This window comes from Lolium rigidum, chromosome 7 (genome assembly GCF_022539505.1).
Source record: "Lolium rigidum isolate FL_2022 chromosome 7, APGP_CSIRO_Lrig_0.1, whole genome shotgun sequence".
NCBI lineage: Eukaryota > Viridiplantae > Streptophyta > Magnoliopsida > Poales > Poaceae > Lolium > Lolium rigidum.
In genome coordinates, this window is record NC_061514.1 from 127,790,123 (window position 1) to 127,804,116 (window position 13,994).

The 13,994-nt window shown below is 43.9% G+C and overlaps 2 protein-coding genes across 2 annotated transcripts; both read left to right on the top strand.

Moving 5' to 3' along the window:
* Window positions 1–215: 215 nt before the first annotated feature.
* Window positions 216–6,961, top strand: LOC124675748 (zinc finger CCCH domain-containing protein 28-like). The gene is made up of 9 exons (XM_047211823.1): window positions 216–610; window positions 712–807; window positions 1,288–1,333; window positions 1,707–1,796; window positions 1,958–2,083; window positions 5,005–5,086; window positions 5,307–5,395; window positions 5,477–5,585; window positions 6,692–6,961. Exons 1-8 carry the CDS (start codon window positions 216–218, stop codon window positions 5,567–5,569), a joined length of 1,017 nt encoding a protein of 338 aa, XP_047067779.1. The 3' UTR covers window positions 5,570–5,585; window positions 6,692–6,961.
* A 790-nt stretch (window positions 6,962–7,751) lies between these two features.
* LOC124678656 (glycolipid transfer protein 3-like) lies at window positions 7,752–10,594 on the top strand. The gene is made up of 6 exons (XM_047214519.1): window positions 7,752–8,234; window positions 8,484–8,539; window positions 9,565–9,695; window positions 9,809–9,953; window positions 10,052–10,195; window positions 10,337–10,594. The coding sequence occupies exons 1-6, from the start codon at window positions 7,874–7,876 to the stop codon at window positions 10,370–10,372; spliced, it is 873 nt and encodes a 290-aa protein (XP_047070475.1). The 5' UTR covers window positions 7,752–7,873; the 3' UTR covers window positions 10,373–10,594.
* The last annotated feature ends 3,400 nt before the right edge of the window (window positions 10,595–13,994 follow it).

Sequence of the window (13,994 nt, forward strand, 5' to 3'; positions counted from 1 at the left end):
TAATATTTTTGTCTAATTATTTTTAAAATTTTGAATTGTTCTTTTCGATTTTTTTGAAAGGCTACATTTAGCCGCATTTGAGTAAAAAAAAAAAAGACAAGCACCTCGCCTGCTTTCCAAAATATAAAAGTCAAAAAGGAAAACTCTAAACCTAGATCTTGTCGTACAGCCGTCCCCTCGCCCCTCTGTCTCTCTCCCTGTCCCTCTCTTCCCCCATGGCTTCCGCCGAAATCCCCAACGCCGACACCGCCGACCCCAACCCCAACCCCACCCCCGTCCCCGCTGGCTCGCCGTCGCCTCCGCTCCCGCCGCGCAAGCGCCGCCTCTCCCTCTCCCCATCTCCCGCCCCCTCCCCCAGGCGCTCCCCGTCTCCCTCCCGCTCCCCTGGCGGCGGCCGCCAAACCCGTAGCCGTAGCCGTAGCCGCAGCCGGAGCCCTGCCCGGAGCCGTAGTCGGAGCCGGAGCCGCAGCCCGCGCCAGCCCGACGTCAAGCGGCGGCGGCAGAACGACCTCACTGTCGAGGCGTGCCGCGACTACCTGCGCGACAGGTGCACCCGCTCCGACCTCGAGTGCAAGTACGCGCACCCGCACCAGTCCATCTCCGTCGACGGGTAAACGCGCGAGATCTCGCATCCTCCCCGCAATGCCTCATGTGTGTTTGCGTTTGCTGCTTGTTGTTCTGATTTTGTTGATTTGGGAATTCGGCGGTCAGGGAGAACAAGGTGACGGCATGCGCGGATTCGCTGCGGAACAACTGCTTCCGGGGCAGAACCTGCCGATACTACCACCCGCCTCCCCATATCCAGGAGTATGAGCTCACGCCCACCCCCTCGCTGTTTGTTCGATTCAATTAGCTTGGTTTGACCCGCGTGCCTCGGAATTGGTTTGATGTTAAGATGCAGACTAATGCGGGTTTATTTATGCTAGTTCGAAGCATATATGTTTGGAAAATCCTGGTTATAGGTCGGTCTCTAAAGTATTAGCAGCAGTAGCCATCTAAATGATGAAATTGCTTGCTTGATATTGTGCATTGTAACATTGGGCTTACATCTGATACAGATTACTGAGAGCCCTGTTATGTGTGGGTTAGTTTTAAAATTTCAATCCGGCAGTTTTGGTACATTCGCAATATATACAGGCTTACACAGCCTGGACGGCTTTCTACATTTGTTGAGTGTGCCAATGTGCCTGCACGTGTTGCTTAGGTTCTCATATGGGTGGTTCAGCACGTGCGTGGGTTTGGTTTCAGCTTTCTTATTCCAGCTTTGTTTTGGTCTATTTTGTACAGGACTATGCTGAGATCAATTGGTTTGGACGTCCCACATCTGAGGACAGTAAGATTTTTGAACTTCAATGTTTTTCTTAGATACATTTGTTGGCTGGCCCTTTGCCTTGGCAGTTCAGGTTTTCTCAGTATTTGGTGTTCTCTGCTAATTACGAGTTGTTAGCTTGGTTAAAATGATAATAGAAGTTAGATGTTAGGGTTTATGTTCTACGTGGTTTGACCCTAAGGGACAAAGAGCAAAAAGCCTTTTGTTAGAACAGATGGAAGATAACAACAATTTCACAGCTATCTTGTCCATACATTTAGAATGAGCCACTTCTCAAGCTATGCTGATCTATTGATCTTATGATATGCTCTTTTTCTTCTGCATCTATTATTCGGTACTGCCCAACTTAAGCACACTTCCTTTAAACATTTATCAGGTGTGCAGAGATTTTGCACGTGGGCGATGTTCAAGATCAGCAAATGAGTGCCGCTTCTTGCACCATTCAGCTGTTCAAGAGACTCCAATTGTAATATTTTTGTCTCATGTTAAAGATTGTATTACTAACTTCCCCACATAGCTGCTCGCATGTCAAATTCTCTTTCAAAGCAAGAATAGACCCCCCCCCCCTAGCATTTCATATATTTTGAACACAATTTACTGATTTATATTTTTTGTTGTTGTTCAAAGGTTTGCCAAGATTTCTTGCGTGGGAGGTGTGACCGTATATCATGTCGGTACACTCATGTAATGGCACAACCAATGGTACCCCCACCAATGAGGGATATTCCCATGCAAATGCAATACCCTGAGATGGTAATGAGTTTCTTTTGAGGATACTGTCTTCACATAATACCCTGTTGTTGATGAGAAATTATCCTCTGTATCTCTTTCCCATGAAGAAATTATGTTGGAATATATTATGTACCTGCTAACCAGTAAGCGAATCTTTAAGAAATGAGTTGGTAAATATATAACCACATAGTTTTTTTTTATATTTGCGGATGTCTTTTGTGCTTTATTAGATGAAACCCAGTGCGTTGCAGCGGGAATTCATAGAAACTAAACTATTGTGTAAGCTCCATCCAACAAATTACTGTGAGAATGTACTTCAAGTTGCATTCAATCCTTGGACAGTAGACCTCTTAGAAACACTGGTTGCAATGCTACAATATTCTGTAGCTCACATACTGAAGCGCCATGCTATTTGTTTTTTTCAAGGCAAACCAAATGGCAGCAGGCACTCCCAAATACAAACTATAAACTTGAGAACATGGGATCATCCTAGTTCTGCATCTGTATGGATTGGGACTATGTTCCAAATACCCTACATGCGTACATGATTTCGAAGAGAAAATCATGTGAAGAATTATTAGGAGCTTATTCTGTACCACTTGTCTTCGATGGGCCTTACTAAGTTTGCACCAAACTCTGAAATTCACACAGTAGACATACATGTACGTCAACACATGTACTATTCACTCAGTCACCACACTTTAGCCCAGAAGATTGGCATTAATCTCCGGTGTGAGAGCAGTTGATACTGCATATATATGCCTGCTCATTCAACATACATGTTGTATACTTGCTGGAGATAGAACTCATAGACAAAAAGATTGCTCTGCCAAAGTACCTGATCTTTTTCTCATGTAGAAAGCAAGACTATAGTTTCCAAGGTACGGGAGCACTGTCAGCTTACTTTTCAAAGAAGACACGGATCGAGTTGGAACTTGGAAGAGAATCACCGAATAAAATAACCCCTGGAGATCAACAAAACTTGATAAGAAACACATTCTGCGTGTAGAGATATATAGGATATCACCTGCAAGCAATATAACACATAAGGCCAAATTGTTATGTAACAAATAACGGGATGGCTACAATCTGCAGAAATAAATTAATCGGCATACCGCAAATGAACGATTTAGCAATTGAAAGAAACACAAAAAAGGTAACAAAAATGACGGGAGATTTAGGCAGTCACATCCATTCAATTCGTCAAGAATTCCACCCAAAAATCAACCGGTGTAGGAGATTGCCATCTGGATGAGAATCATCTGCAAGATTCAATTCCGCCCATTAAGGGCAGCCTGGTGCATGAAGCTCCCGCTTCGCGCGGGGTCCAGGAAGGGATCGGACCACATTGGGTCATTGTAGACAGCCTTCCATTGCAATTTTTTGAACAGGCTGTTTCCATGACTTGAACTCGTGACCTCCTGGCCACAAGGCAGCAGCTTTACCACTGCGGCAAGGCCCCCTTCCAATTCCGCCCATTCCCAAGAGGCGGAGGAAGACCAGAACGGTTGCAGATGCCATGCTAGACAACAACTGGGCACGCGACGTACACGGGGTCCTCGGCGTGCACGAGATCGGGCAATACCTCCAAATCTGGCGCCAACTGCAACTGATTACCCTAACAGACATGCCCGATCAGCTGCTCTGGAAGTGAAGCCCTAGCGGTGCATATTCGGCGCGCTCCTGCTAACTCGCCTCCTTCCAGGGATCGACCACTTGCAATGCTTGGAAACTAATTTGGAAAAGCTGGGCACCCCTGCGGGTCAAATTCTTCCTATGGCTGGCCAACAAGAACGGATGCTGGATGGCTGACTGTTTGCAACGCCGTGGCCTCCAACATAACCCTCGGTGCACCCTGTGTGATCAAGAGCCTGAGACAATGCATCACTTACTCATCACATGCCCCTTCTCGAGGCAAGTGTGGCACGAGACACTGTCCTGGCTACGACTGATGTGCCGGCCACCTGATGGCGAGCCATCGCTCAACGAATGGTGGCTCATGGCCAAGCTTGCCACGTCAAAGCCCATGCGCAAAGGTCTGGCCTCTGCCACGCTTCTAACAGCATGGATGATCTAGAAGCAGAGGAACGCCTGCACCTTCGATAACGAGGTCTTTGTAACTCTGGATAGGATTAGGAATGAGGCGGCGCTTTGGGCGAAAGCTGTAGCAGCTGGTCTTAGAGACATCATTCCAACCACCTGGGATGTGCACTAATCCCTGTAACTTTAATTCTGCACTAACCCTCTTAGGATGTTTGTACTCTTCTTCTATGCAATGAAAAGAAACGCAATGTCATTGCGTTTTCTCGAAAAAAATTCCGCCCATTAAAAAATAAAAGGGAGGAACAGCGGCGGCAAACTACGTTGGCTAACGGTTGTGTTGCTTGCTCGCCCGTGTCAAGCCTGCTGATCTGTGGAAAGAGATGGTGGCTCTACAGGGTGGCGCGGTGGAATTTTGAAAAAGATTGGGAAGGGATGAGTGTGTTGTTCCGTTGATCATAGTATGGGAATCGTCTAGTGATTGAACGTGAGATTACCTTTTTTACCCGTGGGAAAGTTAATATAAAAAAGAGAAGGGGAAAGTCGATTGGTTGTCTCGTTATGATAGTGGTAGAGACAATGAAGTTTCAGTTGACCACCAATTCAATGCCTTTAGTTACCAATTGAGATGAAGAGAGCCCGGGCGAAACTGGGTTAAATGCGGGGAGTTATGAAGGAGAAGGCCTTGTGAGTGCTACATGCCTACATCAAACTTGTATGGTAAAAGAAAAGAAACTGCTCGTTAAAAAACCTAAAAATAAAATGATGACGTGGACCAATTAGAGACTTGCTGATGTGTATAGTTTGCATGTTGAGAGAAATCAACTTAGTTACTATTTAGATATTGTAGATAAGTTTATCATGGATAGTATATATTTCTAAATTGTGTTTTTATCCTCAAGGTTTACATGCCACCGCCGCCACCACCACCACATGGATTACATATGATGGCTCCTCCTCTCTCACCCCCTAGAACTTTCGCTGGTAAATAACAAATGGCACCCCTCCTCCCCCACCTGATTTTCAGTTTCAATTTATTTGGAAAAGGAGCCCTAGTTTTCCTCTCTGGAAATGTAGTCTCGACCCCTGAGTGTTCCGTATATTAATAATGCATGATTACATATTAATTAACTGCCTTCTCTAGTTTTGTTACCCTATTTTTGCAACGGAAACTGATCTTATGATAATTTTCTTTAAAACACAGGTCCTAAGGCGCAAGTTTGCAGGGACTACTTGAAAAACATGTGCAATAGAGAATCCTGCAGATTTGTACATCCTGATTCACAAACTGAGGTTTGTATGTCTTTTCATGTATTTATGCTACTTTATGAGCTACTAGCTAGCGCATTCATTTTGCTGCATCTCTTCTACTAGGTGGCACATGACAATGTTGAAGTTTGCCGTGATTTTAAACGGGGAGAATGTACGCGACCTGCCTGCCGCTTTTACCACCCATCTTCAAACTGAAGTCCTCTTAGATAAAGTAAAGTTACCTATATCCAATGAATTTTTTTTCTTTTTTGAATCCAGAATCAGTTTAGTAATGCATGGCTGCTGAATACACACATGAGGCTGTACACCCCTAGAAATCCTCACTACAAGTTAACCTTAATCTTTCTTTCTGGACATTTTTTTTTGTCCATTAAAAATAGGTGGAGAGTTTTTTTTAAGATTGCCAAAATTTGTTAATTAAATATGTATTCCATATGAGTAATCTAACATTTCTGAGAGAGTCACCATTGAGTATATTTATGTGTACGTGCAATTTTTGTGTGGCCATGTCAGAAATGTTGTTCTAAGATTGCAATTTTTTTTCCATAAGATTCTCTCATGTTATTTTGCCTAAGCTAGTGCTTTTTCATGGGGTCAATAATGCTAATCCCTCTTTTTGTGCCGGGAAGAAGATAAGAAAAGCATGTGCTGTTCTAAGTTGTACTATGAGATTATTTCTTGTTTCTTTGATCCATTGAGTTGTATATAATAACCTTTATTACTTAGCGAGATTAGCTCCTCTATTTATGCTCTTTTCAATGCGTGAACTCCACAACAATGGCGAATGGCCTGCTATATAGGTCCAGTGTTTTGGAGAATCATGTTAGTTTGTGGGATTGGCAGTGCAGGTTTGACATTTATGTGGAAACGACGAAATTATAATAAGCTAATATATCTGTGGCATGACCTGTCTATGTTGTGCTAGTGCATTTCTTCCTCTGTCCAATTAGTCTCTAGTTTGGTTGTGATAAATGATCTATTCATTTATTGTTAAGAGTTCTTTTTGTAAGTGGTGGTACAGTTGCCGTTGTAATTAAAAAAAGGAAAATAGATTATATATATGTACTATTCATTGAAGCCTCGTAAAAAATATTGTGCTCTCACATCTTTAATATGCATGATTCGGTAAGTCAGCTGGAATAAGTCTTGCCTAATTCATTGTGTTTTAGTGTAAGACTGGTTAGTGTCTTCCATGCTGATTCTCTCATTTATTAAAAATCCTGAATGTACTAGCAGAGTTCTCATTGTTTAGTTTTCCGTTTTAATTTACAATGCAATTAGCTCTCATTAACAAGTGGGTACTCCTTGTTTCCTCAGTCTTGAGTGCCCTGCGCTGCCGCCGCTGCTACCGCTCCGCCGCTGCTAATCCTGCTACGCTGCCAAAGAGCTGCTGCGCTGGCTGTTGTGCTGCTAAGGTGCCATAGAGTATGAGAGCCTGCTATATCTGGAAGAAAAACTTGTTATAATCGTGTAATGTTCGGATGGTTTGCTTGAATTTTACTTTCAGCTTCGGGATAGTTCACTTTACGCTGGGCTTTGCATGTTCAGTTTTGCACTTGGTCTTGATAATGATGTTTCAGACTTTTAGTTGGTATCGCTTTATCTTTTGCATAATTGATTTTTCCTGACCATCAGTTGTTCTCTTCGCACATCTTTGATTCAAGTTTGTGCGCCTGTGTCTAGTTCATAGCTGACCTGTTAGCCGATCGTGCCAAATAGAGTAAATGGACACGGATTGCCCAGCAGGGCCAAGTGACGTTGTTCACGAAAGAACAAAGCTGTTCTACTGCAGATGCTGCTTTAAGAAAAAATTTCACGACATCGACATCTGTTATGCTGCAGCTGCTGCTTTCAGAAAATTTGCACGAAATAAACGTCAAACTGCACTGGTAGCTTGTGCATGTTATTTTCGTATGCCCATTGAATCTGTTGCTAAATTTGGCCAAGCATTGTGTAAAATATGGCATGGGCGGTGCGTTTTGGTTCGTCATGGCACAACTGTTGTGAGGACCAGTCTGACAAGATAACCCAAAAGCTTTGGCTCGTCGTGGCGTCCGTGTAATTGCTACAGTTTTTTGATAAGATAACCCAAAAGCTTTGTTTAACATTTGTTGTCGAGGCATCTACATCAAGATTTATAAATAATGGCGGGAGTTGAAAACTAGCCGAACCTAAACCTATCGTGATTCAGAACCGCCCCTGTATCTGCACACATAAACAGGGCGTACGTTTTTGTAGGTTTGCGTAAACAATGGGGGCGTTCTGAAACACCCAATAGGAGAGGATTGAGTGCATCTGCAGGGCTTTTCCTTGCATTTTATTAGCTCTACGGAAGTCTTGAGCCCTGCCAGCAGCGTTTGGAGGTGTTTGACCTCGACTCTCTCTCTCTCACACACACACACCCTGTCCCTCTCTCTGAAGTCGAGCAAGAAGTCGGAGGCTCACCATGGTTTGCTGTTAGTTTGGGTTTGGGTCGGGGCTCTGCAGCAAGGGGATTTCATGGTAGAGAGGGAGAGAGATGGGGGAGAAGCAATGGCCTTGTACGGGCCACGGCACGAAGGAGCAGCGGCAGAAGACGAAGCCCTAGAGGGAGAGGCAGTGCTAGTGGCAGCTGCTGCCGCAGGAGAGAAGGGCGAAGGAGAGACGGATGGTGAGATAGAAAGTGCCAGCGAAGAGGATGCGAAGGAGAACGAGGATGAAGCGGCAGAGAAGGAGAAGAAGGACAAGGAGGAGCTGGAAGAGTGGTCCGAGATAAGGCTGGCCATCGCGGAGCTCTCCCCGATCAGCCACGGCAAGCTGTCGTCGTCACCTCCCACTCTACCCTTCCTCAGCATCTCCCTGCTCCTCCTCCAGGTGCTCGGTGAGTGAGCAAACTCGTCTGATCTTGGTCGAAAATCTCCTCCCATTTTTTTGATTTTCTTGGTGTTCTTTCTGCACCCGATTCATCATCTTTGCTGTGCTGTGCTTCGATCGATTTTCTTCACGGGCCTCTGCGCAGCTTTGCTCTTCTTGTTTTCTTTTCGCTTTAATCTCCATGTGGATGTGGAGATGTGGTCCTTGTTGTTCTTTGCCCTGTCGCTGATACATCGCCTCCCTCACGGGATTGCAGATAAGATTGGTCCGACAATGGCTGTGCTGCGGCTCGACGTCCAACGGAACATCGAGGTAAATAAACAACTCTTCCACTCTCATTTCTCCCGGGGTTAACTAGGATAGGTTAGATTGCCGTTGGTCAGTCCCACCCTGATCTAGCTAAACAAAAGTATTTTTCCTGAAGCAAAACAAAAGTTCTGATCAGCTGTTGTCATGAACCAGTAGGCGGAGAGTCCCGATCACACCCCTACCTGAGACCAAAAAAATCCCAAAGAAAATGGCAGGTCCCAAGAATTCACATCTGAAAACTGATGGGCGTGTGTGCAGGTGGACCATCCCGTGGGGTATTTTTATCTCGTCCCGTGCCGGCCACACGGCTAGGCGCCAAAGGTTACTAGCTCCAATTCATTCGCGTCCACCATTGCACGGTTAAGAAAAAATCCATTTCCATATCTATAGAACTTTTGCTTTCGCAAGGGGTGACGAAGTGATAGCAGATATTGTATCGGGTCCCCTTTACGTGTGCCGCACACAGGCCGCCGGCCGGCATCCAACTGCTCCGGTCACATCCCCGTCCTTAAGGCCGTGCTTAGACGCTAACCTTCTTGTCCGTTCCTCCTTGATGTTTTCTCTTTTCCTTGCTGCTAGAAGCTACGGTCTCTTCTCCTACGTAATCCAGTTATCAAGATAGAGATGATCTTTTTTTCTAAATAAAGGCGATGATGGGGATGGCAGCAGTTTGTCTGGATATGAGTATTTGGATTGGCAGGGGCTGCATAGGGAGGGCTCCTCTATAACCGTGACGACATGAACAAACCGAGACTTGGCTAGTAGTGAAGCACTGATGGTTTTGGTAGTGGACTGTAACAATCGGATTATTCTTTTTTTTTTCGATTTAACAATCGAAGTATCCGTGTGTCGGTTTTCGCCGTAAGTCGTAACACGCGAGAGCGCTGACGCGAACAGATGGCGACTCAGATGGAGTATAGATTTCACCATCTGTTTTAAAAATGTTTTGTGAATCCACAAGATTCCATGTGTTCAGTCTCTCTGCATGATTTGTTTTTCTTGTTCTGAATGATTGATCCCTGTTGCAGAGGCTGCAGGAGTTATACTTGCTGGACCCATCTAAATACTCCACTTTGACGGCGATGGTGGAGAAAGAGGCCGATGAGGGCACGGCAAGGAAGGCCGATAGCTGTGCAAGAGCTGTACTGTGGCTCACTAGGTAAATGAATCAGATGCAGCAACAATCACCGTATGATGTTCTGTCACAGGACTGCTTAATAATTATTAATGCACCACTCCTCATGTATTCATCTTATTGTGTAACATCACCAGATCCATGGATTTCACTGTTGCGCTGTTACAGAGACTGGAGGATGAGGAGGGTTCTGAAAACCAGAGCCTTGCGCAGCTTGTAGAAGCTGCGTACAAGGTCTCTCTCAAGCCATGGCATGGCTGGATTGCTTCGGCAGCATCTAAGGTCAGGAATCACTTAATTTTTTCAGCCTGTAGTTTTTTCTCCTTCGACAAAGACCTACAAGGTTGACATGCACAGTTGTTACTATTTTTCCGACACAGATCGCAATGAAGCTCATCCCTGAGAGGAAGGTCTTTGTCGGATGGCTTGTCGGGAAGGACCCGAGTCGCAGTGTTCTGAAGGACGAAATCGAGAGGCTCATCCCGCTGCTCCAGCCCTTCCTTGTCGACATCCATAACATGCTGGTCAGCAGAACTTTCTGTATATATTAGTCCCTCTGATTAATTTTCTGAATGTTGTTAGAGTTTAAAGTTTTTAGTTGGTGAATTTACACCGTAAAAAATAATATGATTCCATGCTTTGTATTGATCTTTCATGGTTCGCAGGCCAAGTTCAGACTGGACAGGCTGAAGTCGACATGAAGGCGGAGCTAAAGATGGTCTCAGTTTCCTGTGAATACCACCTTGGTTTGTCTGTGTACATATTTGACTCTTTTGAGTTCCCCGTGTGCCTCACTCGGTAAATAGGTCTTCTTGTAGGGTAGTAGAATTTTAGATTCGTAGTGACCTTGTGTACAGGTGCTGCCTAGGCAATGTATTTGACTAGTATCTTTCTTAGATTTAGTAAGTTCCACTTTTCACCGAGCAACTCGACCCAATTACCCCAAAATATAGTTTTGATTGCATATAACAGAATAAAATTCAACTAAATGTTGACTTTTTTGTGGGACAACTAAACGTTGTAGTTTGACTGGATATCCATGCTCATCGGGTACGAATTGAGTTTTCTCAATTCGTAGCTAAAAAAGGAAATACGCTTGTCGTTTCATTTATAAGACCACATAGCATATTATATTATCGCTAGGGAGTTGGGATTACAGCTAGGATGACCCCCCCCCCCCCCCCGAAAAAAAACATCAGAAGTCCGCAAACCATGACCAAGAAATTGTATGCATACTTACCCAATCGGATTACTCTATGCTCCTACTGTAGAAACCTGATCATATTTCAGTTACATTCGTGCACTCTAGAAGCGTCTACAAAGTGTCAGCAGTATTCCTTTTACCGATTATTATCAAAGATGTGCATACTTAAGTATACAACAACACATTATCTTTGAGGAGCTTGGTTCCACTAAATAATCTTCAAAAAGTTAGCCTACCTCACTTTTATAGGGAGATAGATGTAGAACCCAACCACTCATGTATTTTTCTTAAAAACATTGTGTTGTGGGGTCTCCCTAGCTGCTTTCCTTTCAAAAAAAACAAAATAAAAAAAAAACAGATAGTTTTCTAAATGAACCAAACTGAACCTACGTATTTTTTAAGAAAAAATAATAATGTGTTGTAGTGTTAGGTGACAAAAAATATAACTCATAAAGTGATATATTAACAATAAATAACAATCTTTAATGGCTATGATGTTACATTGCAGAAAATGCTAGTGAATATTGTAATTTGAAATTAGTTGCAACAAAAAAAGACACTAGTGCAAAGGTGAGTTATACGGATGTAAAACATAACGAATGTTAGTATGTGAGTTTTGTTGATCTTGTGTGGCCTCGTGTCCATAAAAAAACTCAATATATTATGTAGTTAATATATGTTAAGAGAAAAACATTTTCCTACTATGACTAGAGGAGTTTCCTGATAGTACCTTTTCACATCCTCAACCGTCTTGCCGCCGCCCACAGTGCGCACCACGTTCTGCCAGCAGTCGGGCGTGTCCTGATCATATGTGTTCAGCGCCTCCTCGAACAGCTTGTTCTGTCTCTCAACACTATGGGTGAAGGTCATGTAGAAGGTCATGTCTTCCTCGTCAAAATGGTATACCCTGGAGGGCGGTACGGTACGAAACCCGCCATTCGGGCAGAGGCTTTGTGTTCTTGGATTTTGGTGGGCGAAGGCAGAATTAGAGAGATTGATCGATATTGGGAGATAGCCTGGGAGGTTGATCAATTCGTAATCATAAAATTTGAATCTATAGCAGAATTAAGGATCAATTTTGATTGACGCCTTTCCTCGAAAGTTAACCCGTTATACATTTCCACCGCACGACGGGGTTCATGTGGACCCAATCACAAACGACTAACATCCACCGAAACATAGGCAAGATCCACACACGATGGTATAGAAATACATCGTGTGCCAACTTGAACGTCGCATACGATTCTGAATTACCAATCGTGTGCCACATGCTTTGCTGTATCGAAATTTATTAACACGACAGTCTGATGCCTCATTGGAACAAAACATAAAATTAACTAAAATAATTCAATATCCCATAAGTAAGGATTATGGAAAGGGTAATTGACCTCAAAAATTTTGCACGCAATTATTGAGAAAAAATCGTGTGCAAGTATAGAAGTAAGGCACACGGTTTTCCTACCGGCAACCGTCTGCGTATATTCGCATACACTCAAAATATATATGTTGTTTGCTATGTTCATACGATGCGGGCCGACCCATACTACGCATGCGTTAAGCTTTTTCGGTGGTTAACATTCGGCCACACATCACACCGAAACTTCTTTGTGAGGATGTGATTTGACAAAACTCTTCTAAGAAGAAAATATAGAGAGGCTCAGAGACTTATCCCCGGTGTATTGAAAACCGGGAAACAAACTTCTGGGCGGGTCTAACGGTGATAAAGTAACATTTCTTCAGATTTTGAACCATTTGCTATCAATGATGGGTTGGAAATCATATTTTGCAAGGAGAAGTGGCTAGGAAATATCAAGAACAAATCTAGATCTTTACAATATCGTTCGTCAGAAGAGCGACACATTTGTTACGGTTTTGGAGATACCACCAAATGTGACGACATTCATGCGAGATACAATTGGACCTAGACTTGCGACCATGATGAAAGGACAAGGACGTCCCCTAGAATGAGCCCGGGGGGGGGTGAACAAGCAATTTAAAAACTTCAAGAATGAAGGCTATCAAAAATAAAGTGCACAAGTAAAGATCTAGGGTATATGAATAACCGAGGGGATGCAAAACACGATGATGTGTTCCGAAGTTCACACCCTTGCAGATGGTAATCTCTCGTGTACCACTGTGGAGGCGCAATGCTCCCCAAGCGGCACGATGGCTCATTGTATTCTTCTCGAGCCTTCCAACAAAAAAAAACCTCAATCCACTATAGGACCCTTGAGGGTGGTCACTGAACATGTACAAGCTTGGAGCAATCTCCACAACTTGATTGGAGGCCCCAAGTAATCCACTACAAAAGGCCTCAAGCTTGAGGCAATATCCACAACTTAACTGGAGGCCTCAAGAATACCACCAAGATCACCAAGTTATCTTGGGTCAAAATATTCAAGAGGAACAAGCTCTCAGTACAAGTACCCGAAGTAATCAAATCATGAACTCTCACTTCCAGCTATCACCGTGGAGAACTCAAATCAATGTACCAATTGAAATATGACAAGTACTTCACTCTCAATTTCCACCAAAGCTACAAAAGATTGTGGGAATAAGTGAGTAAGAACACAATAGGAGAACAAAGAGGGGATTCACTCACAAAGAGGGGATTTGATAGGTAAGATAGTTGATCTAGATCTTCTCTCTTTTAACCTCAAACTGGAACAAGACTCATGGATCAAATAGGGAGATACCAAGCTCAAGGAAGGTCAATAATGCAGGCAAACAAGCTCTCTCAATATTAGGGAGCCTTTGGAGAAGAAGGCCCCTTAAATAGGCTTCCTGATTGTTATGTACAAATTCGCGCACGACCGGTACTACCATCCGAGCGAGTGGAAGTACCGCTCCAGGTGTTATCGTTAGCCCCAGTCAATGCTCGCGGTGCTACTGTTAGCTCCAATCAACGCCCTCAGAATAGGGACTGGTACTACCGGTCTGGGTACCGGTGCCTATTCCATGAACATGACATTGAGAGCGGTAACTGAGGGGTAACCAACGTGGTGCTACTGCTAGCGTGAAACCAACGGAATGGTACTTGAACGGTACCATGGCCGCTACTACCACGAGTCACGTAAAACGTGGCTCAATTAATGGTACTTCCAGGCCAGGTACCGGTC

Bases quoted from the DNA above. Each gene is read 5' to 3' on its own strand.
- LOC124675748 (XM_047211823.1), top strand. From the start codon at position 216: ATGGCTTCCGCCGAAATCCCCAACGCCGACACCGCCGACCCCAACCCC. The intron at 611-711 runs GTAAACGCGCGA...TTCGGCGGTCAG, and splicing joins CAGTCCATCTCCGTCGACGG to GGAGAACAAGGTGACGGCAT. The intron at 808-1,287 runs GTATGAGCTCAC...TATTTTGTACAG, and splicing joins CCGCCTCCCCATATCCAGGA to GACTATGCTGAGATCAATTG.
- LOC124678656 (XM_047214519.1), top strand. From the start codon at position 7,874: ATGGTAGAGAGGGAGAGAGATGGGGGAGAAGCAATGGCCTTGTACGGG. The intron at 8,235-8,483 runs GTGAGTGAGCAA...ACGGGATTGCAG, and splicing joins GCTCCTCCTCCAGGTGCTCG to ATAAGATTGGTCCGACAATG. The intron at 8,540-9,564 runs GTAAATAAACAA...TCCCTGTTGCAG, and splicing joins ACGTCCAACGGAACATCGAG to AGGCTGCAGGAGTTATACTT.